The sequence below is a fragment of the Symphalangus syndactylus genome, chromosome 9 (assembly GCF_028878055.3).
Source record: "Symphalangus syndactylus isolate Jambi chromosome 9, NHGRI_mSymSyn1-v2.1_pri, whole genome shotgun sequence".
Taxonomy (NCBI): Eukaryota; Metazoa; Chordata; class Mammalia; order Primates; family Hylobatidae; genus Symphalangus; species Symphalangus syndactylus.
In genome coordinates this window covers 39515368-39538001 of record NC_072431.2, presented here as the reverse complement: position 1 = coordinate 39538001, position 22634 = coordinate 39515368, and the positions used below count along the sequence as shown (strand labels likewise).

General features: G+C 33.7%; 1 protein-coding gene across 10 annotated transcripts in view; it reads left to right on the top strand.

Annotated features, from left to right (window-relative positions):
* Positions 1 to 22634, top strand: part of SLC4A10 (solute carrier family 4 member 10) — a 448737-nt gene that overhangs the window by 227334 nt on the left and 198769 nt on the right. For all 10 annotated transcript variants that reach the window (XM_063609461.1, XM_063609460.1, XM_063609457.1 and 7 more), the window contains 2 exons: positions 11917 to 12077; positions 19531 to 19719. In XM_063609461.1, coding sequence (XP_063465531.1) covers positions 11917 to 12077; positions 19531 to 19719 — 350 coding nt within the window. The remainder of the gene's footprint in view (positions 1 to 11916; positions 12078 to 19530; positions 19720 to 22634) is intronic.

The window sequence follows — 22634 nt, the reverse complement described above, 5'->3', positions numbered from 1 at the left end:
AGTTCCTTCTCTACCCTCATACTACATAATAGAGCTGAAACGTAAAATTGGAATATATATTTGGGCAAAAGTAACTCACTTATTCTTATAGTGGTTGGTGATTTTTCGTCTTACAGATCAAATAGTGACCCTTGCCCACTCTCATAAAGCTAGGAGATTGCAGAAGCGATACTAGAATATAGCACCCTCACTTTGTTACAGTTGAGCAGGTAGGTTTTTGTTATGCTCTAATGGATTAACTCAGTAACATGTTTGTCCTAAACCACCAAAATATATTGCTGTTGATTTATAAAGAATAAAAAAGATAATCCATTTAATTATTCACATTCTCTAATATTATTAAATGGACCTATGTTTGTAGCCAAGCTTCTAGAATCTAATGCATGGTATAGCTGTTTGAGCTTCAGGGAGACATCTAATGGACAATGGAAATAATAACAGATATTGAAGGGGAGGGTAGATGAATTTTAACTGAGACACAATGATTCAGGGAAGGGAAGAACATACTTATTGAGGATTTCAAAAAGAAACAGGTTTTAAAGTGGCAGAAGTAATTTTGTTCTGATTGCCCTAATTCATCTAAAAACGCTAATTTTTGTTAATTCATGACTCCATCTGATTTTTCACATGCAATTTAATTCTAGAAAATCATTAGCATCACCATCTAAAGCACTTCTTTCTTTTGATTAGTATTGCAGATGGGATTAATAATTTTCTACCCTCACAGCAGAAACAAAAAGGATATTTTATCAGCTCATTCCACCTGTCACATATCACATCTTGCATAATTTATGCCCACTGTCATTGCCAAGTAAAACTTAAGCAAAGTTTTAGATTTTGAAGCTAAATTTTTGAATCATAATTATTTAATAAATGTTTGTAAAAACCAGCTGCTCACTTTTAAAAACCCTAAAAGAAGCCATATGAAGAGACTAATGAAATCAACACAATTACAATGTCCTGCTTATAAATAACATGTAATGTTATTAATAGAAAAGTGAGCAAAGCTACCACAGCTGTGCAATTGTGGCGACAACATGTTTGACTCACTGTAGTTACCCTTTATAAAAGCTTCCCACAAATGAACTCAGAAGAGGCAAAGCAGGGGGTAGCATTTAGGCTTCTGATACATACATGGCAGAATAGAAAAGGATTATTACATCAAAACAATTTTATTGATGCTGTGAAGGCATTTGACATACAAAATTAGTAATGGTTTAAGTCATCTGGATTTTTTACTGGAAAATAATGTGGATTAAGAGCAGGTGTGAAAATAATATGGATTAAGAACAGTTAATGTCTATAAACACTAGGTTTGGATGTATTTCATTTCCCCTTAAGATGACTGTAGGTATTCTTTGATTACATATTATTCTCTAGCTCCACCCCAGCCGTGTCCCCCAACTATCCTAAAAGAGGATGCTTTTTTTCTTGAGACATCCATTATTTCCCTGAAGGCTATAATTTCGGATGATATAGTAACTCCTTTTGGATGATAGATTTACTCTTTTTTTGTTTGAGTAGAATGAGAGAATTAAAAACCTTAGAAAAGTTAAACTGAGTTAGTGAGAATAGAACACCCAAAAAGAGTTAAGTTCTCTAGAAAAAAACCTTCTCTAGAAGCACCTAATTGGCAGAATAATTTTATTCTGTATATTTTAATATGAGTATTGTAGAGGAGATTATAATAAACTTAATCCACAAAGAATTCATGAAACACCTATTTAATGTTGCTTAGTGGAAAGAGACTCCAATGTGCTAATCTTGGATGAAAACAGATCCAGACATACTGAAGGAAATGAAAATAATCTTCTCAGGGTTTAAATCCGCCCTTCTCCCCCCACAGAAAAGGTCATGCAATTGGCCAACAGTTTTATTTATTTATTTTTTAGCATTATCCATTACATATCATTCATGCTTTGAAACTCTTGTTTGCTTTGTTTTGCTATTCAAACAAATGTCAGCAGAGTTTATTTGAAAACTGGAACAAATTGCAGCACTTTAGGTCATTAACTACAATCAGGCATTTTGCAACTAACAGCGTATTCAGTGACTACAAATCTTGAAACAGTGTCTGGTGTGTTCCCAGATCAGTTCATGTCTGTCTTTGAAGGATGAAATGGGATTTAAAAGAACAGAAAAGAGAGATATAGTTATGTATTTATGTGTATGTATTATTTTTAATAGTCTCTTTAACAATATTCATTTAAATATCTCTTAAAGAATTGGCATCATTCTGGAGCTGGCATAGAGCACTGAATCTTGAAATGTTTAGTATCTTTAGTAACTTGATATTTGTAACATGTGGGCACCTTTTTATGGAAAGTACCTTCTGCCTCCTCCTATAATACTCATAAAACCTATGGTACATCAAACCATCCATGCATATAACTTATATTTGGTCATCTTAACTAACAAACTGTTTGGAACTCCCTGAAGTTCCAAACTCTCTGAAAAGAACTCCATTCTTTTCTCAGAGAATTAAGCCCTCAACTTGAAGAAAATTATTCTAAAGGAAGGAAGAATAATTGGATTTTTTAAAATGTCATTTCAGACACATAAATCACTGGAACGGAATAGAGAACTAAGAAATAGACCAGCACAAGTAAAGCTTACTGATTTTTGACAAAAGACAAAAACTATTAAATGAAGGAAAAATAATCTTTTTGAAAAATAATGTTGGAGCAATTAGACACCTACAGGCAAAAATTAGCCTTGATATAAACCTCACCATGTACATAAAAATTAATTCAAAATAGTTTATAGATTTAAATTTGAAACATAAAGCCATGAAATTTTTAGAATAAAACATAAGATAAAATCTTCAGGACCTAGGGCTAGGTGGCAAGTTTTTAGACATAACACCAAAAGCACAATTCGTAAAAGGAAATATTTATAGATTGAACTTTACCAAAATTAAAATGTTTGTGCTGCGAAAGATTCTGTTAAGTGAATGAAAAGGCAAGCTACAGACAGAAAGTATTTGCAAACCAGATATTCAACAAAAGTGTTATATGTAGAACATATAAAGAACTCTCAAAGTTCAACAGTGTGAAAATAAATCAATTAGATAAGTGGGCAAAAGGCACAAACAGACATTTCACCAAAGGAGAGATACATATGGCAAATAGCACATGCAAAAATGTTCAATATCGTTAGTCATTAGGAAAATGCAAATTAGAACTGCTCTGAGATATTACTGCATACCTAATAGAATATTAAACATGAAAAAATAGTCATACTAACAAATGTTGGTGAGGATTTGAAAAAACTGGATCTTTCGTACATTGCTGGTGTGAATGTAAAATGGTAGAGCCCCTTATGGAAAACAGTTTGACAGTTTCTGATAAAACTAAACATGCATTTACTATATGATCCAGCAATTGGACTCTTGGGCATTTATCCCAGAGAAATGAAAACCTGTTCACACAAAGACCTCTGCATGAGTGTTCACGGCAGATTTATTTGTGATGGCAAAACCTGCAAACAACCTGAATGTCCCCCATGGGTGACTGATTAAACAAACTGATACATCCATCTTTATAATGGAATATTACTCTGCAATAAAAAGGAAGAAACTACTGATACACACAATAACTTGAATGTATATCAAGGGCATATGCTTAGTAAAAAAGTGTCAATCTCAAAAGGTTGCAAACCATATGATTCCATTTATGTAACACCCTCAAAATGACAAAAGTATGGTGATGAAGAATAGATTAGTGGTTTCCAGGGGACAGAAATAGAGTGAGGATTGAGAATATAAAGGTGCAGCACAAGGGATTTCTTTTGTGGTGATGGAACAGCCTCGTATGTTGATTGTGGTAGAGGTTACATCTATCTATACATGGGATAAAAATGCATAGAATGTAGGCAGGGCATGGTGGCACATGCCTGTAATCCCAGCACTTTGGGTGGTCAGCTAAGGCAGGAGGATTACTTGAGGCCAGGAGTTCAAGACCAGCCTGGGTAACATAGTGAGACCCCCATCTCTACAAAAAAAATACAAAAAAAATAGCCAGACATAGTACCTGGCTATGTAGTCCCAGCTACTTGGGAGGCTGAGGTGGAAGGATCATCTGAGCCCAGGAGGTTGTGGCTGCAGTGAGCTGTGATTGCACCACTGCACTCCAGTCCGGATGACAGAGTGAGACTATGTCTCAAAATAGTTTTTTTTAATGCATAGAACTGCACACACACACACACACACACACGCACACACTCACACACACACACACAGCAACACACAGAGCCCACATCTTATCAGTATTCTGTTTTTTTTCTTTCCAACTTTTATTTTAGGTTCAAGGGGTATATGTGCAGGGTTGTTTCATGGGTAAATTGTGTGTTACAGGTTTGGTGTACAGATAATTTTGTCAGCTGTTAGGTAGTTTTTCAATCTTCCCACTCCTCCACCTTACCTGATAGATATTTTTTGTCACTCAATAGGTAGTTTTTGGTCATCCCACTCCCCACCCTCAACTAGGCCTCAGTGTCTGTTGTTCCCTTCTTTGTGGTCCATGTGTATGCAATGTTTATCTCCCACTTGTAAGAACATGTAGTATTTGGTTTTCTGTGCCTGCATTAATTCACTTAGGATAATGGCCTCCAGCTCCATGCATATTGCTGCAAAGGCCATTATCTCATTTTTTATAGCTGCATATGATTGCATGGTGTATATGTACCACATTTTCTTTATACAGTCCACCACTGGTAGGCACATAGGTTGATTCCATGTCTTTGCTATTGTGAATAGTGCTGCAATGAATATACAAGTGCATGTGTCTCTATGGTAGAACGATTTATATTCCACTGGTTATATACTAAGTAATAGGATTGCTGGGACGAATGATAGTTCTGTTTTAAGTTCTTTGAGAAATGTCCAGACTGCTTTCCACAGTGGCTGAACTAATTTACATTCCCACCAGCAATGTATAAGCATTCCCCTTTCTCTGCAACCTCGCCAGCTTCTGTTATTTTTTGCCTTTTTAGTAATAGCCATTCTGACTGGTGTGCAATGGTATCTCATTTTTGTTTTGGTTTACATTTCCATAATGATTAGTGATACTGAGCATTTTTTCATATGCTTGTTGCTACTTGTATTAGTATGTCTTCTTTTGAGAAGTGTCTGTTAATGTCTTTTGCCCACTTTTTAAATAGGGTTGTTTGTTTTTTGCTTGTTGATTTATTTGAGTTCCTTAAAGATTCTGGATATTAGACCTTAGTCAGATGCATAGTTTGCAAACATTTTCTCCTACTCTGTAGGTTGTTTACTCTGTTGATAGTTTATTTTGCTGTGCAAAAGCTCTTTAGGTCAATTAAATTCCACTTGTCAATTTTTGTTTTTGTTGCAATTGCTTTAGGCATCTTCATCACAAAGTCTTTTCTTTGGCTGATGTCCAGAATGGTATTTCCTGGATTTTCTTCTAGAGTTTTTGTAGTTTTTGGCCTTACATTTAAGTCTTTAATTCATCTTGAGTTGACTTTTGTATATGGTGAAATGTAGGGGCCCAGTTTCAGTCTTCTGCATATGGCTAGCCAGTTATCCCAGCAGCATTTATTGAGTAGGGAGTCCTTTCCTCATTGCTTATTTTTATTGGCTTTGCTGAAGAACAGATGGTTCTACGTATGCGGCTCTATTTCTGGGTTCTTTAACCTGTTCCATTGGTCTATGTGTCTGTTTTTATACTGGTACCATGCTGTTTTGGTTACTATAGCCTTTAGTATAGTTTGAAGTCAGGTAGTGTGATGCCTCCAGCTTCATTCTTTTTGTTCAGGATCACTTTGGCTATTTGGAATCTTTTTTGGTTCCATATGAATTTTAGAATTTTTTTCTAATTTTGTAAAAATGTGTACATTTTTTCTAATTTTATAAAAATGTTATTGGTAGGTTGATAGGAATAGCATTGAATCTGTAAATTGCTTTGGGCAGTATGCCATTTTGATTTTGATTTTTTTCCTATCCACGAGCATGGAATGTTTTTCCATTTGTTTGTGTCATCTCTGATTTATTTCAGCAGTGTCTTGTAATTCTTGTTGCAGAGATCTTTCACGTCCCTGTTTAGTTGTATTCCTAGGTATTTTATGATTTTCATGGCTATTGTGAATGGGATTGCATTCTTGATTTAGCTCTCAGCTTGAATGTTATTGGTGTATATAAACATATACCATTTGCATATTGATTTTTGTATCCTAAAACTTTGATGAAGTTGTTTAGCAGATCTAGGAGCCTCAGGCAGGGGTTATGGGTTTCCTAGGTATAGTATCATATCATTTGCAAAGAGAGATGGTTTGACTTCCTCTTTCTCTATCCGGATGCCTTTTATTTTTTATTCTTTTCTGCTTCTCTGGTTAGGACTTCCAGGACTTATGTTGAATAAGAGTGGTGAAAGTGGGCATCCTTGTCTTGTACCAGTTTTCAAGGAGAATGCTTTCAGCTTTTGCCCATTCAGTATGATGTTGGCTGTAGGTTTGTTGTAGATAACGCTTACTATTTTGAGGTGTACACCTTCGATGCCTAGTTTTTTGAGGGTTTCAAACATGAAGGGATGTTTAATTTTATCAAAAGCCTTTTCTGCATCTACTGAGATGATCATGTGGTTTTTGTTTTTAGTTCTGTTTATGTAATAAATAACATTTATTGATTTGCATATGTTGAACCAAACTTGTATCCCAGGAATAAAGCCTATTTGATCATGGTGGATTAGCTTTTTGATGTGCTGCTGGATTTGGTTTGCTAGTATTTTATGGAGGATTTTTGCATCTATGTTCATCAGCGATATTGGTCTGAAGATTTTTTGTTGTGTATCTGCCTCGTTTTAGTATGAGAATGATGCTGGCCTCACAGAATGAATTGGAGAGGAGCCCCTCCTCCTTGTTTTTTGGAATAGTTTCAGTATCTATTCTTCTTTATACATCTGGTAGAATTTGGCTGTGACTCCATCTGATCCAAGGCTTTTTTCTGGTTGATAGGTTTTTTTTTATTACTGATTCAATTTTGGAACTCATTATTGGTGTGTTCATGGTTTCAATTTCTTTCTGGTTAGGCCAGGTACAGGGCTCACACCTCTAATTCCAGCACTTTGGGAGGTTGAGGTGGGTGGATCACTTGAGCCCAGACATTTGAGACCAGCTTGGCCAAAATGGTGAAACCCTGTCTCTACTAAAAATACAAAAAAATTAGCTAGACACGGTGGTGTTCACCTGTAGTCCCAGCTACTTGTGATGTGAGGCGGGAGAATCACTTGAGTGCAGGAACAGAGGTTGCAGTGAGTCAAGATCGTGCCACTGCACTCCAGTCTGGGTCACAGAGCAAGACTCTGTCTCAAAAAAATAATAAAATAAAATAAAATAAAATGAAATAAAAATAATTTATTTCTGGTTTAATCTTGGGCAGTTGTATATTCCCAGGAATTTATCCATTTCTTCTAGCTTTTCTAGTTTGTGAGCACAGAGGTGTTCATAGTCTCTTAGGGTTTTTGTATTTCTGTCGGGTTAGTAGTAATGTCTTCTTTGTTTTCTGATTGTGTTTATTTTTATCTTCTCCCTTTTAAAAAATTAGTATGGCTCGTAGTATATCAATGTTATTTATTCTTTCAAAGAGCCAAGTCTTGGTTTTGTTGATCTTTTGTGTGATTTTTCTCATTTCCATTTTATTCTGTTCAGCTATATTTTGGTTATTTCTTTTCTTCTGTTATATTTGGGATTGGTTGGCTTTTGTTTTTCAAATTCCTTCAAGTGTAATGTTAGGTTGTTAACTTAAGATGTAAGTTTTTTTTTTTATGTCGACATTTAGCAGTATAGACTTTCCTCTCAACACTGCTTTTGCTGTGTTCCAGAGATTCTAATATATTGTATCTTTGTTTTCATTAGTTTCAAGGAATTTCTTGGTTTCTACCTTTACTTCATTGTTTACCCAAATCATTTAGGAGCAGGTTGTTTAGTTTCCATGTAATTGTATGATATTGAGAGATCTTCTTGATATTGATTTATATTTTTATTGCATTGTGTTCTGAGAGTATGTTTGGTGTGATTTTGGTTTTTTTTAAATTTGTTGAGAGTTGCTTTATGGCTAAGTATGTGGTCAATTTTAGAATATGTGCCATGTGCAGATGAAAAGAATGTATATTCTGTTTTGGTTGGGTGGAGTGTTCTGTAGATGTCTGTTAAGTTCATTTGGTCAAGTGTTAAGTTTAGGTCCCAAATATCTCTTGTTAGTATTCTGCCTCAGTGATCTGTCCAATACCATCAGTAGGGTGTTGAAGTCTTCCACTATTATATTGCCGTTATCCAAGTCTCTTCATAAGTCTCTAAGAACTTGTTTTGTTTTATGAATCTAGGTGTTCCAGTATTGGGTGCATATATATTTAGGATAGTTAAGTCTTCTCGTTTAATTGAACACTTTATTTTTATGTAATCCTCTTCTTTTTACTTTTTGAATGTTTTTGGTTTAAAGTCATTTTTTCTGAAATAAAAACAGCAACCCCTTTTTAGCATTCTTAAAATTTAAAATTTTACTTTCAAAGGAGCCAAGATGAAATGATTTAGATGCTTTGTCACTTATTTAGTCATCTTCACTGTTATCCAGAAGTAAATTTTAACTATAAGTTTTATTATAAGAAAGGGTTTTATCATTCTATATAAATCAAGAGGCCTAGGAGTATTTTAAAAGTGAATTTGTTATTAATGTTATTACAGCTTACAAACAATATTATTGTATGGGTAAGTTTATAGAGTTACACCTAAATAGTTAAGAAACAATATGATTTTTTAGTAATGTACAAAGACTTTTCAGGATTTTGTACTTGAGTATAATTTTTGGAGATTACATTTAATTTAATTTATTTATTTGTTCTTTTGAGGCAGGATCTCACTCTATCACCCAGGCTAGAGTGCAGTGGCATTATCATGGCTCACTGCAGCCTCGATCTCCTGGGCTTAAGCAATCCTGCCATCTTAGCCTTCTGAGCAGCTGGGACTACAGGCATGCACCTCCACACCTGGTTAACATGTTTTATTTCTTGTAGAGACATCATCTCACTGTTGTTACCCATCGCCTCACTGTTACAACATTTTAGAATCAATTTTATAAAGGGGATGACAGAAAGTACCATAGTTCTAGAAACCTTAACTGAGGACATTTTCCATAGAGAAAAACCTGTATTTCCTTAAATAGCATTACACCCTTTTAAAACTCTAGGTTTCCTTTACCACCAAATAGACTAGAAAGTAAATTTCCAATTTAACAAAGTTCTTCAGTCAAAATAACACCAGCATACATGCTATTATATAGTCTCCCTTCCTTTTGCTCTTTTTATCTGAAATCCACAGCATATGTCAGTAGATTATAATTTAATTAGGAGATTTAATAAAAGTTGTATCCACTCCTCTGATGCCACTTCCTTATGGGAAGTTTCATTTATAGCCCTTCCACAGAATAGTATGTTTGAGTCTTACTCACAAAAGAAAACCATCTATTTTTATCTAGCATAGTAGGCAATAAAGAAAACAAATTGGAATAATATAAAAGAAAAAGTGAGAACAAAGAACATTTTGCAACTTAAGATTGGCTCCAGACATGGATGAAAATTAAATGTTAAATCAGTTGTTTCTGCTATAAGCATTAGCATAAGATGTTTGAACTGAAAAGGACTATAAATTCAATTCAAATTACTGTATTATGGTAGGAAATGGGCACAGACTCTGGAGAAAAATAAAATTTAAAAAAAAAAAACTTAGAGTTGGATCCTGGCTTGACAAGGTCACTGGCTAGGTGATCTTTGGAAAATTGTTTAATGTGTTTAATTTGTCTCATCATTTTACCTGTGAGAAAACTGACCCAGAGAAGTTAAAAGACTTTTATTACTTGGTGGTTTAGCTATATAGAAAAAATATAAATTTTTTTTTATTCTCAACTAGTCGAAGACACTTTATATAATACTATTCCATTAAAATGTCTGCCAAGAGGTTGCTCCTTTGTGATATTGAAATCATGTGACTATGGCCTTATTCTTATATCTGACAAGAAATAGTAATTTGTATTTATTAAAATCATATTTACTTTCACCATTAATTCTGATTAGGATTTTTATGCTGATATGAATAACTAAAATGGTAATCTATGTCAGTTGGGATAGGCTAAATTATGCTATAAAAATATCCTGCAATCTCAGTGGCTTAAACCCATTTATTTATGGCTCACAATTCATGTCCATCATGGATCATTGGGGTTTTGCTCGTCTGTTCATTGTATTAAATAGTGACTTAGAAACCTCAGCTGATAGATCAGTCTTCATCTTGAACTCTGCTTGTTAGATGTCAAGGAAAGGATAAGCTCCAGAGGATATCGTCTTGCCAATTAAATAATCCAGTCTGAAAGTGACACACACATAATTTCTGTTCCCACCTCATTTCCAGGTTTAATCACAGACACATGGACTCACCAAATTAAAAGGGAGCCAGGTAGTGATATTCTACACTTTCCTAGGAAGAGAGGGAGAACCAGTTATGACATGATATGACCATCACATGATCTATGAGGTATTATGGCCCTGTTTAGGACTGAAAAACTTTAAGAATAACTGATATGAAAACTTTCTGTGTAGACAAAAATGTTCTATAAAATGCCCAGCCTTGAAGAGATTCTGTTGGTGATTTGTGGCTTAAATGTAAGCTTTTTCAATATGGTATAGCTATTCTTACCTGATTGTAAATTTTGGCAGGTATAAGTATTCTTTTCTATTGGTTTCCTTTTCACTTTCTGACATTTTTTTTTTCTTTTTGCTTCCTAAACAAAGAGACAGATCCATAGCTTTCCTGATCTCTCTTACTACTCTGCACATTAATCATTCTGACTGGCTCTTTCGGTTAGTTACTTTTGGCTAATCCACTCGATTCCCTGACTAGTTACTCCCACATGTTTGTTGTGTGTTGAAGTTGGATCATTTTATTACACAAGATAGTAATATAATATCATACAGAGGATTTGAATGATATTGCTTGGGGAGAGAAATTGGGGTCAAAAATGACTAAGGAGAAATGAGATGAGGGAAATGGTGGAGATAGAGGTAGCCAAGAAGATTTAGGCTAAGGTTCATTAGAAATGGTGAAACTAAATTTGTCATCTATTAGGATTAGAGAACAAATTCCTGAACAGTTAAGAATTAAGTGGCTTGTGCCAGAGCAATAAAATCATTGGTTTCTCTTTATCTGTTCCATTTATCTTGCTTATAGACAATCTAGGTATTGCTATTCATTTCAGTCCAAGAAGACAGTGGTCTCCTGTTTGACGTCATGACATCAAGTTTCTTCTCTGATGATCCATCCTGGCAGAAACACCCAGGGACGGGGTCTGAGCTCAATTCTCACATATTTAGTCCCTAGGAAGTGACTGCTATCACTAGCTTTCACCCAAGCAAGCCTAACAAGGATTTTTCCTATACAACAGACCCCAAATTATGCCAGCCTCCCTCAAGATCTTATAAGAAAATTACCGAGGGACTAAAATATTCAGGTTTAAGACCTCCCACTAAGGAAAAATAAGTATTCTTTCATTTTCTTTTTCAATTACCATTAACTTTCTATGAAGTATACACTCTTTATTAGTGCTACATAAGATTTGCTGTGACCAGTGGTTAAACACTTATATTTAAATGTTTCTTCAGAGTTACACAAGTTAACAAAATAACATGAGTTTTCCTTTTTTCTCAATTATTTTTTAATTGCAAAAAGAATATGAGTTAAATGGAATTAAAATGAAATAAGCCAAATGGCTTAGACTAGCTTTTATATACTTCCACAACCTATGAACCAAGACACAATATGACTAGTTTTCTATTTCAACCTTTTATTTTTGGGATAAAGGATCATTCACCTACTATATAATATAAACTGTGCTGATAATATTTATTTGTGTAGGTGGTTGAAGTTTGAAGAAGATGTGGAAGATGGAGGAGAAAGGTGGAGCAAGCCTTATGTGGCTACTCTTTCATTGCACAGCTTGTTTGAGTTGAGAAGTTGTATTCTGAATGGAACTGTGTTGCTGGACATGCATGCCAACACTTTAGAAGAAATTGCAGGTATATCTTTTCTCCTTTAGTCTATTTTATAGGTACAGCTACTTTTCTGTTACTCTTTTCCTTATAATTCAATATATGTATGAACTTTGGAAAACTAATTCTCATAATCACTGCATGAGGCCTTTAAAGTCATTTTCTTTTACCCTGTTATTTGCGATAAAAGAAGTTGAATCTCAGTGAAATATGCTCTAGCTTGGCAGTGCCAAGTATAAGACAAGAACCTAGATATCTTGATTCCCATTCACCATTTATTTTCATTATCATATTTAGACTCTCACCATTAGAAAATTAAAGGAAAAAACCTTAGAGCTAGATGCTTATTTTCAGTATTCAAACATATGAAATAACCAAATGAAAAAATTTCAATAAACAGAAAAATGTTAGTTGAGAATGGACACAGAAAGGTACGGCCATTTATTTTAAACTTAATTAAAACCCTTGAGTTCCAGAGGAAGCCAAGTGATACAGTTAGGATTAGTTTTGTAATTCAAAACTATGACCTGATGAATGATTAGTATTAGAATTCAATGATATCTTATAATACAGACAGGTATATTTAGGAAATGTTACTATTACAGAAATTGAGCCAAAGAACTCCTGTATCTTTTGACCAGAAGACAAATATATGTTAGTAAAAACAAAATAATACAAAAACACAGAAACAAGTTTTGAAAGAGTGTAAATGAAATAATTGATGGAGGTTTTAAAAATACAAACAAAGAAAAGAGGCAGTTTAAAAATTATTAGTTTGGGAAAAATAAAATTCGTTCCATATAATATGTATTTGTGAAGTGAAAAGACTTAATATCTTAATTATATTGTAGAAATGAAAAATAAACTATATGTGTGTTTTTAATCATATATATGAGAATAATATATTAGAAAAATAACATATCTACTTTAATCTGCAGAACAGCCCCATGAAGTAGATGTCATTCTCATTTTCCAATCAGAAAATAGAAACTCTAAAATTGTCATGGCCTAGATTTCACCCAAGGTCCCCTGACTTTAAGCCTACGTGTTTTTTCTATTACACTGCAACTGCTGTCTGAAGAAAAAGAAATGTCTTGAAGTGAATGTCACCCAAATTTTGATGGCACATTTATCACCTTCAAAATTATTGATTTAGTCATTGGTGCCGATAGGCATTGCAGTATGTGTGAAAAGAAAAGTAAGTACTGAAAGATACTATGGCTTGAAATATTAAGCAAAAACTCCAAAAATACTAAAACACACACACACACGTGAGCGCACACGCACGCACACACACACACACACCACACTGCCCCAAACAGGAAAGATAAGCGGTCCTCTTCTGTTTCATGTAACACCTGTAAAGAGATTATTCTTTAAGTTACATAGCTAGAGCCTGAAATACTTTATGAAGTTAAACATGTATGTATAATTTTCAGAAATATCCAGGCTACTGTAGTTGCACTGAATCAAGAGAAAATGGAGAAAATGATTAACTCAGAAATAAGCAAACTCCCTAAGAATGCCGAAATAGTTAGCTATCCAGCTCAGTTTCTTAGCTTTACATTATATGATCTTGCTAATACCCAATAAACATTTTTATATTTAAATTAGGAATGAGACAGCTGGGCTTTTCACAGTACTTTGAAGTATGGGAAGCTCTTAAGTTTGTAATTATCTTTTTAATACTCAAACCTGGTTCTTGGTGTTATTATTGTTATCCTTATTTAATAAAGAAAGAAACTAAGATTTAAAAGGTTAAAGGCCTTGCTCTAACGGGTTTATTTCTGCTGCTTAAATCGATGATGGCACTACCTTTAAGAATAGATTAGTCCAAATACATTTTGAAATGGGAAACGAAACTGTCACATTCTACCACCCGGCAAAATTAGCTTCAGAACATACCCTTTATACTTTTACCAGTCTTCACATTTCTTAAATTATGTAATTTCTAATGCTTTCCTCGGAAAGTTATTCCTATGAAGAAATTTTCTCCCAGTAATTTGACTAAAACACTTCATTTTATCACTTTAGTTCACTTTCATTGTCCAAAATTATGCGACTTTTTCCTAACTCTGTCCCTGTCTTCCAAGCTCAATTCTGTAGAATATGTTAAGGTTAACTGAGTTAAATCTAGCCTTTTCAATCAAATTACATTCTCTAAATCTATCCTTACAGTGAAAGTAGTTCAGTTGACGTCTTGATACCCTAAATAGCTTTTTAGTATTCTTTCTGCTCTTCTAATTAGTGTGTATCTTTCTGACTTTGAAGTAGCCTAACCTGAATGTCCCATTTTTCAGGGTAGAACAGCCTGTAAAATGACATTTAGAATATGTCAGTGGTTTAATGCTAACATCACAAAGAAAAATGATTACAAATATTTGTGTTGATCATTATTACCTTAGATTCCTTTACAATCATTACTGAGATTTCCTCTCATTGATAGCTATAATTTGACTAAATTTAAAAGTTACTTATTTATCCCCTCAATATAATCTCATTAAAATATTTCTCTCTATAGTTAGTAATTATTTTCTTATTTTCTACTTCTCCTATTTTCGTTTTATAAAAATTGAGCTGCATTACTAAGTTTGTAATAAATAAGCATGCTTTCCGTTTTTAAGACTTCTAACTTTGCAAAGTATTTTCACATAATTATGTTTTATTATCATAGCAACATATAAAGTAGGAGAGAGACTATTTCACCATAAACAGATAAATAGAAAGTTCTTTATCAAAGATGACCTTTGCAGAAATGGAAATACTTTTTTTATTAACCTATAATCATAATTTTTGGGGATGGGGTCTCACTATGTTGCCCAGGCTGGTCTTGAACTCTTGAGTTCAATCGATCCACCTGCCTCAGCTTCCCAAAGTGCTAGGATTACAGGCATGAGTCACTGTGCCCAACCATAATTTTTGTTTTATTCTGTTTCATGATCATTTGTGGCCATAGTGATTAACAATCATCTCTGAAACTTTGTCCTCAGTTCTTATTTATCATGATTTTTCTCTGTTAGTCATAATTCACATACATTAATCACTAGTTTCAGTTTTACAAAAGCTAAGTGTAAGAGTTTACCTTTAAGGGTTCTAATCCCTAGTACCTTGTGAATACACAGGCTTTGCAGTATTGATGTTTTTCAGACATTTCCTACTAGATGAATATGACCCAGACATTGTTTTGTAATGATCAAGGATTTTTATATCAATGTTTTGATATGTTTTTAACAGACTCAGATAATTCCTTAAGAGATTTTTGTAGACTTAGTAGGAGAAAATCCCATTTGTATCTGGCATATCTGTCAAAATTTCTAATATAATTAAAGTAGGATTTTTCTTTTGGCTAAAGTTAATTTAAAATATCTGTTTCCCAATGTTTCAGGAAACTCAATAAATTTAAACTTTATCCTTCAAAATATTACTTAACCTTTTCAAATCCAAAATTCTCCAGATATATCTTCTTACCACAATTTACTCTGATATGGAGATTAATTATATTGAATATGCTTCTGAATTATATTCATATAAATTACAGGGAATTTTATGGTCTATGTTAATCTCTTTGAAATTAAGCATTATAAAGATTAATCATGGAAATATCCTCTCTGCAGTGTGTGTATACTTTAACCTAATTCTGTCAATGAGAGTTAGGAAGAAATTAAAACCAAACCAAAGTTGGTACCATGGGCAGATTATCAATCATAGCTCCCAACTCATTTAAACAACCTTTGTTGTTTAAAATCTTTAATTGAAGGAAGAGTCTACAGTTTGCTCCACTGAATGTAATCTGTAGAGTTGGGAGTATAGGAATAACCATATATTTTTTAACATGCCTATACTGTGACAATCCTTGGTCTGAAAAGTAAGTATTTTATTATAGTTTACATCTTTAGTACGCACATCCCTGTTAGTGCTGGCAACCAAACCATGGAATTTAGGAACTTCATATCATATTCCCCCCCAGCTCTCCCAATATCTTTTAAAGTTAAGACAATGGGTTTTCAAAGCATTGATATGGTGATCTTCAAAAAGGCAGAGATTTATATAAAATCTGCGAAATGTCATAGCCTCTAGGGGCTTTCATTGAAGATACATTATGATAAAATAGTTACCTGATAGGATGAGAAACAACTTTTCATTTTTCTGAGGTCTTTTTCCGCAAGTGCTACTAGTTTATCTTTTCTTTTTTTTTTTTTTTTTTTTTTTTAGACGAAGTCTTGCCCTTTCGCCAGGCTGGAGTGCAGTGGTGCGACCTCAGCTCACTGCAACCCGCGCCTCCTGGGTTCAAGCAATTCTCCTGCCTCAATCTCCTGAGTACCTGGGACTACAGGCACATGGCACCATGCCCAGCTAATTTTTTTGTATTTTTAGTAGAGACGGGAATTCACCATGTTGGCCAGTATGGTCTCAAAGTGCTACTAGTTTTTCTAGAGTCTGCTTAGTGTTAGCAGGGTATGACCTATTTGTCCTTTTTTTTTTTCTTGATTTTTCTCTTATCACCCAGATCCTGGGGCAGAATAGACTGTGTTATGTAGGCATAATAGCTTGCTGAGATTGCAGGACTTCACTCTGGACCCAGTCATCATGGTCCGTTATTCTTTCACACTTTTCGAGTTAATACTAATATATATTGTAGTGGTGAAAAGAACAATGTAAGTGATTACTAATTCAGATTCCTTTTGGTACTTAAATGTCACCCTAGTATAAGTTATATTCTTAAGCAAAATGAGTAATTTTTTCCAGACAAGTAAGATATAATTTGATACAGTTATACTTTGAAGAAGTTTGCTGTGTATTTCTCTGTAACTAATGAACACATGAGTGTGTTTTTTAATATTTACTTTTCCTTACATAACTGTTTCAAATAAAAATCTTATCTTTGAAAAACTGTGAAGATAGTGACCTATGGCTTTTGTAGTGTTCGAGCCTGGAAACATTATGCTTCAACAGAAATTTAAAATCATAAACATATGAAGGGTTTATTATGTGGTTACTTTTGATTCTGACTAGAATATTGAACTGTGAATTCATATCATGGCTTATATTTGGAACTGCCTTACAATAATATCATATTGGTATTCTAATAACCTACTTTACAACTTCCATTCTGAAGTATATGCATATTTTATATACATTTTTCCATCTTAGCAAGGTTTCAGTGTAATGTCATATATGTTGACAATTTATTATTTCCTTTATTTCAGATTAACCCAGGGGTATTATAACTACTGATCTCCAAAGAACTGAAAAATAGATTTAAATATTATTCTATAGTATCATACATTTTCAGAATTGGAAGGGACCTTTGAGGTAATTATAGTGGCTGACTTTCAAACATTCCAGGTATATATTATGGGTGACTTCCAAATATTCATTCTATCTCTTTCCATTGTACACACAAAAATGATAGAGCACACTATATCCCATGTGCCAAATATGGCCAACTGCCGGATTTTGTAGGGCATTTGAGCTAAGAATGGTGATTATATTTTAAATGGTTGAAAAATAATAAAAAATAAGTTAATATGTTGTGATGTGAATATTATATGAAATTCAAGTTTCAGCATCCATAAAAAAGTTTCACTGAAGCATAACCAGGCTCATTTGTGTACATGTTGCCTGTGGCTGCTTTCCTGCTACAAAGGCAGAATTCAGTATTTGTGACAGAGATCATATGGCCTACAATGCCTAAAATATTTGTTATCTGGCTCTGGACAAAAAGAGCTTGTCCATCTCTGGTTTAGAGAATTAACTCTAGAGTGAAGCGCAGTTCTTGATTAGTCTGTCAGTCATATGAATACCATCTCCTTTGCCAGTGATTGGTTCAAGGTGGGCAGGGCTGTGTCAGTTAGACTTAGGATAATTTTCCCTGGCCAGGTGAAAAATAACTAATCTAAGAGAAAGTCACACAAAAAATATATTTCTCACTGGATATGAATAAAAATATGTGTTTCGTTGTTGCTGCTGGAAGCCACCTTATGACCATAAGGAAAATCAGCCTGAGGTTAAAGCTTACCCTAGAGGAGGAGGAAGTTAACAAAATCATGGAGAAGCAGAATTAGAGCCAACTTAACTTTGATCTTTCTATTATGTGAGCCAATAAAATTGTTTTAGGTAGTTTAATTTGGGTTTTCTGCTATTGATAAGCCCAGCTTTTTCTCTACTTGATAAGCTGTTATAAAATATGAATATATTGAAACCACCACAAATTTCAAACCAGGAACCCATAATCTACATAATGAAAATTACAAAGAAAATCTTTTTCTGGGAAATATTTACTGATAGCCTCAATATTCCAATCAGTGCATCAGGTGCCTTATGTCATTAGTCTTGGCACCAATATATGATATAGATATTATTATCTCCATTTTACAAATAAGGACACTGAGGTTATTCAACTTTGCAAAGTTGTCTAGCTAGAATGTCATAAAGTGGCCCAAATCTGTCCCCTAGTTCATTTCCATTTCACACTGAAGGAAAACATTGTTGGTAAGGCAGCATTCTGCTAACTTTCAAACCTTTACTGTATTCAAAAAGGCAGTGGAAGGCAGCTCATTGTGATCTGCTTTACATAAGATGTTAATGCCTGAAAAACAATTAGAGTTAATATTTGATAATCAGAAAGCAGATTACACAAACATCCATTGATGTGATCTTTATATCACTAAGAAACTTAAAATACCTTTACTTATGTACTTTATTGACATTTTTGATACAGTGTATGGTAAATAATCTGCTTAATTATAGACTTCTGAAATCTCACCTTCCAGTCTTTGTTTTGCAGGTATAGAATATCTTTTTAATCTAACATTCTCAAGGGAGTGTGTTTCCAGGAAAGTTTGAGAAAGGGCTGATTTTCTATCCATATGAAACTGAATTGTTTACTCTCCAAATTCAGTAACTATATCACTTCATAGGCCTCTTTGCATCAGATTTTCACAGATAGACGTTTGTTCACTTAATGAGGAAACAAGGAAATTAGTCTGTACTAGAAAATGGGAAAAATTTTAAAATATAAGTATAAAACCAATTTTCAAATTCAAATACATTATGAATTGTGAATTCAAACACATTACGAATTTTCAAATTCAAGCACATTATGAATTTTGATATTATCTCTACAGCTATTCCTCCCATCAGTGTGAATAATGAAGAAATAAAGAACTTTCTTCTCAATGCAACTATTCCCATTTGAAAAATAATACTTCATAAGAATTATGTACTTCATAAGCATTATGTATTTAAAATAGAATGGTTTATAATGAAAATTTGTCCAAATCTTTCTTGTGCAACATTTCTACAATGGAAGATAAATTTCCGTTTATAACAACATGCTTAGAGATTTTTTAAAGAAGTTATTTCTATTTCAAGATGAATGATATTGTTTAGGGCTTGCATATTTGGACTCAGTGGTTCACGGCTGGCACATGTTCTAGAGGAAAGCTGTGTTCATCTTCTTCCGGCCTTTTCTCTTCAGATATGGTTCTTGACCAACAAGTGAGCTCAGGTCAGCTGAACGAAGATGTACGCCACAGGGTCCATGAGGCATTGATGAAACAGCATCATCATCAGAATCAGAAAAAACTTACCAACAGGATTCCCATTGTTCGTTCCTTTGCTGATATTGGCAAGAAACAGTCAGAACCAAATTCCATGGACAAAAATGGTAAATGTTTGTTCATTGTGCTCTTTATGTCTACTTTAGGTCTCTGACATATCAAAGTGCTTCTAAATCTTTTAAAACTTATTTTATTTGAAAATGATTTTTTGAAGTACAGATTATAGAATTCTTTTCACATGAGTATATATTCTTATTATCAAGCATCAAATTGTAAAATTTTAGAAAAGAACTTAAGTTTCCTGAAAGGTTCAGGAAAAAATGCAAAGAAAACTAATATTTAATAAAAAAATCTTTTAGATTTGGCTGCAGAAAACATAAACAGAGCATCTGTGGCATACCAAATAAGGTCCTAGTCTGTGTCCTGTAGCTTAAAAATGTAATGCAGGGCTTTGACTTATGCCATAGATGGTCTTTTAGTTTAAAGGAATTATGATCATCATCTAGTGTTTGTGGAAAAAAGATATTGGGTTCATGTTGCTCATAGTTAACAAATTCCATTAGAGAAAGTGATTGAAAAGACCAGCCAGTGCATTTTTTGTGGCTTTACATACATTATGGCTGATTCCGGTTCAAGGGCTCATTGCTGTTTGTAATGCGGCATCTTCAACATCCATGGAGCCACCCCACTTACCATCTTCATAAACCAACATAGATGACCACCATTGTTTCCTAGCAATCGACTTACTATGATTTATGCTTCAGACTATTTTATCTTTCCTGTATTTTTTGTTCTCTCCTTGCATTTATTTAACCCGGATCATTTGCAATAAGGAAGTTGCTTAGAAATCTCCTGTTATCATCCATCCTTTCTGTTAGTCTCATGAAAGAAAATGAAGTTACCATGAAGATGATATGAATTTGTTAAACTTCTATCAGCTTTAAAAGTTTCCAGTTCTAGGCCGGGTGCGGTGGCTCACGCCTGAAATCCCAGCACTTTGGGAGGCCAAGGCGGGCGGATCATGAGGTCAGGAGTTGGAGAACATCCTGGCTAACACGGTGAAACCCCGTTTCTAATAAAAATACAAAAAAATTAACCGGGCGTGGTGGTGGGCGCCTGTAGTCCCAGCTACTCGGGAGACTGAGGCAGGAGAAGGGCGTGAACCTGGGTGGCGGAGACTGCAGTGAGCCGAGATCGCGCCGGTGCACTCCAGCCTGGGTGACAGAGCGAGACTCTGTCTCAAAAAAAAAAAAAAAAGTTTCCAGTTCTAAAAGATAAAAATTAATGAAAAGTACTTTCAAATGCTTTACTGGAAAGACTGATTTCCACGAATGGATGAAAGCACATGGAATGACAGCATGAAATATCATGTAATCTCACCCTTATTTTCAAGTTTCAGAGATGCCTTAAATAAAATGTATGAAAATTAGTTTTCTCCAGATTTGCTTCATATTAATCAATTTTCATACTACTGAATCAAATATACATAAACATATAGAGTCAATGCTTTATTAAATAGATAAAGATGATTAGATGTAATTTTGTCTCAGAACGTAGAACCAGTTCTTAATGACAAAATCATTTTTGAAATACTCATTTGATTTTTAGGACTTTTCAGTGACTGAATATAAGTCATTTTTGTTACATAAAAGAGTCTATAGATGTGCACACATTAAGTTCAATAAAATTATTAGGAATACTTTATCGTAAATACCAACTTGTGTTTGTAGATTCCACTGAACATTCTGAGGAGACATAACTTGCTTTGAATCAAATCATATATTTAAAACATATTTATATTCTAAATCACAATTTGCTTTAAAATATGTGATACATAAGATAACAAAACTTGAGGCTTTTATATTCTAAGAGATGTATTACAAATATAGTGCTTTTGTTATGCTTATAATGCTAGTATTTATTTCGTATGGTAAAGTTAAAACAGACTTAGTTATTTACTAATTTTGGCTATGGGCTTATGTCTACATGATTCCAAAAACTTTATTAAAATATACCCAAGAATTAAGTTTCTAAGGATGCATGCGTATTTTATAAAAATGAACTTTTGCCTTCATAACTTTTGCTAGAAATCAGATAATAAGATATATGTCTTTAAGAAAGAGGTATGTTTCTTCAAAGAGGCAAGGATCTTGCATTTTGAATTAGTTAAAATTTATACCTTAAATTTCATTGGAGATAATGTTTACTATAACAATAATTTCATTGCATTATTTTGAGGTAAGAGACTATAGTATTAGAGCAATGATTTATTGTAATATGCAGATCTAGACATACTGTTTGTTACTGCTTTAAACTTCTATTAAACATGAGAAGAGATGATAGAATTATAACTGTGAATCACAAATCTACATATAGTCGCAAGGTTTTCTGAGAGCCTGCTTTTTGTCTTATTTAAGAAATGGTTTAGTCTTCCCGAAAATCAGAATCTGAGTGGTTCTAAAGTGATTCTGTCACCATCTGTACAATCAGCCTTTATCTGAACACATACAAATCTTTTTGAGGCATACGTAAGGGCAATAAAAACTTGGAAACATTTCTAATAAGATTCACATACCCAATTAAGTATTGTTGTAGAGTATGCTGTCAGAAGTGGTTTTCTAAGCCTAAGCTTATAACACCTCCTTATGACTCTGTTTTGCTTCCTCACACACTTTGCATAATTATGTGTGTTGAGAATTCTGAAAATATGTATAGACTTCACCAATTTAGAAGTAAATCTCCTACCCAAAAGTGAAAAAAAGTACGAAAGACCTTTACTACTAAGGTTCTTAATCTACTTATGAACTCTAAAGCCTGACAAACTCTAGATATATAAACAAATTGAAATTAATAGCCATAAATGTAAATTGGACATTCTGTTTTAAATATGCAATCAAGATTTAAATTTTTGTGCAACAGTTCAGAGAGATGAAAAAGGATTTCAAAACATCAAAAAAAGTAAAGGTAATACTATTAATTTTTAAAATCTCCTTAGTAAAATCCATTATGCAAAAAGATTGAC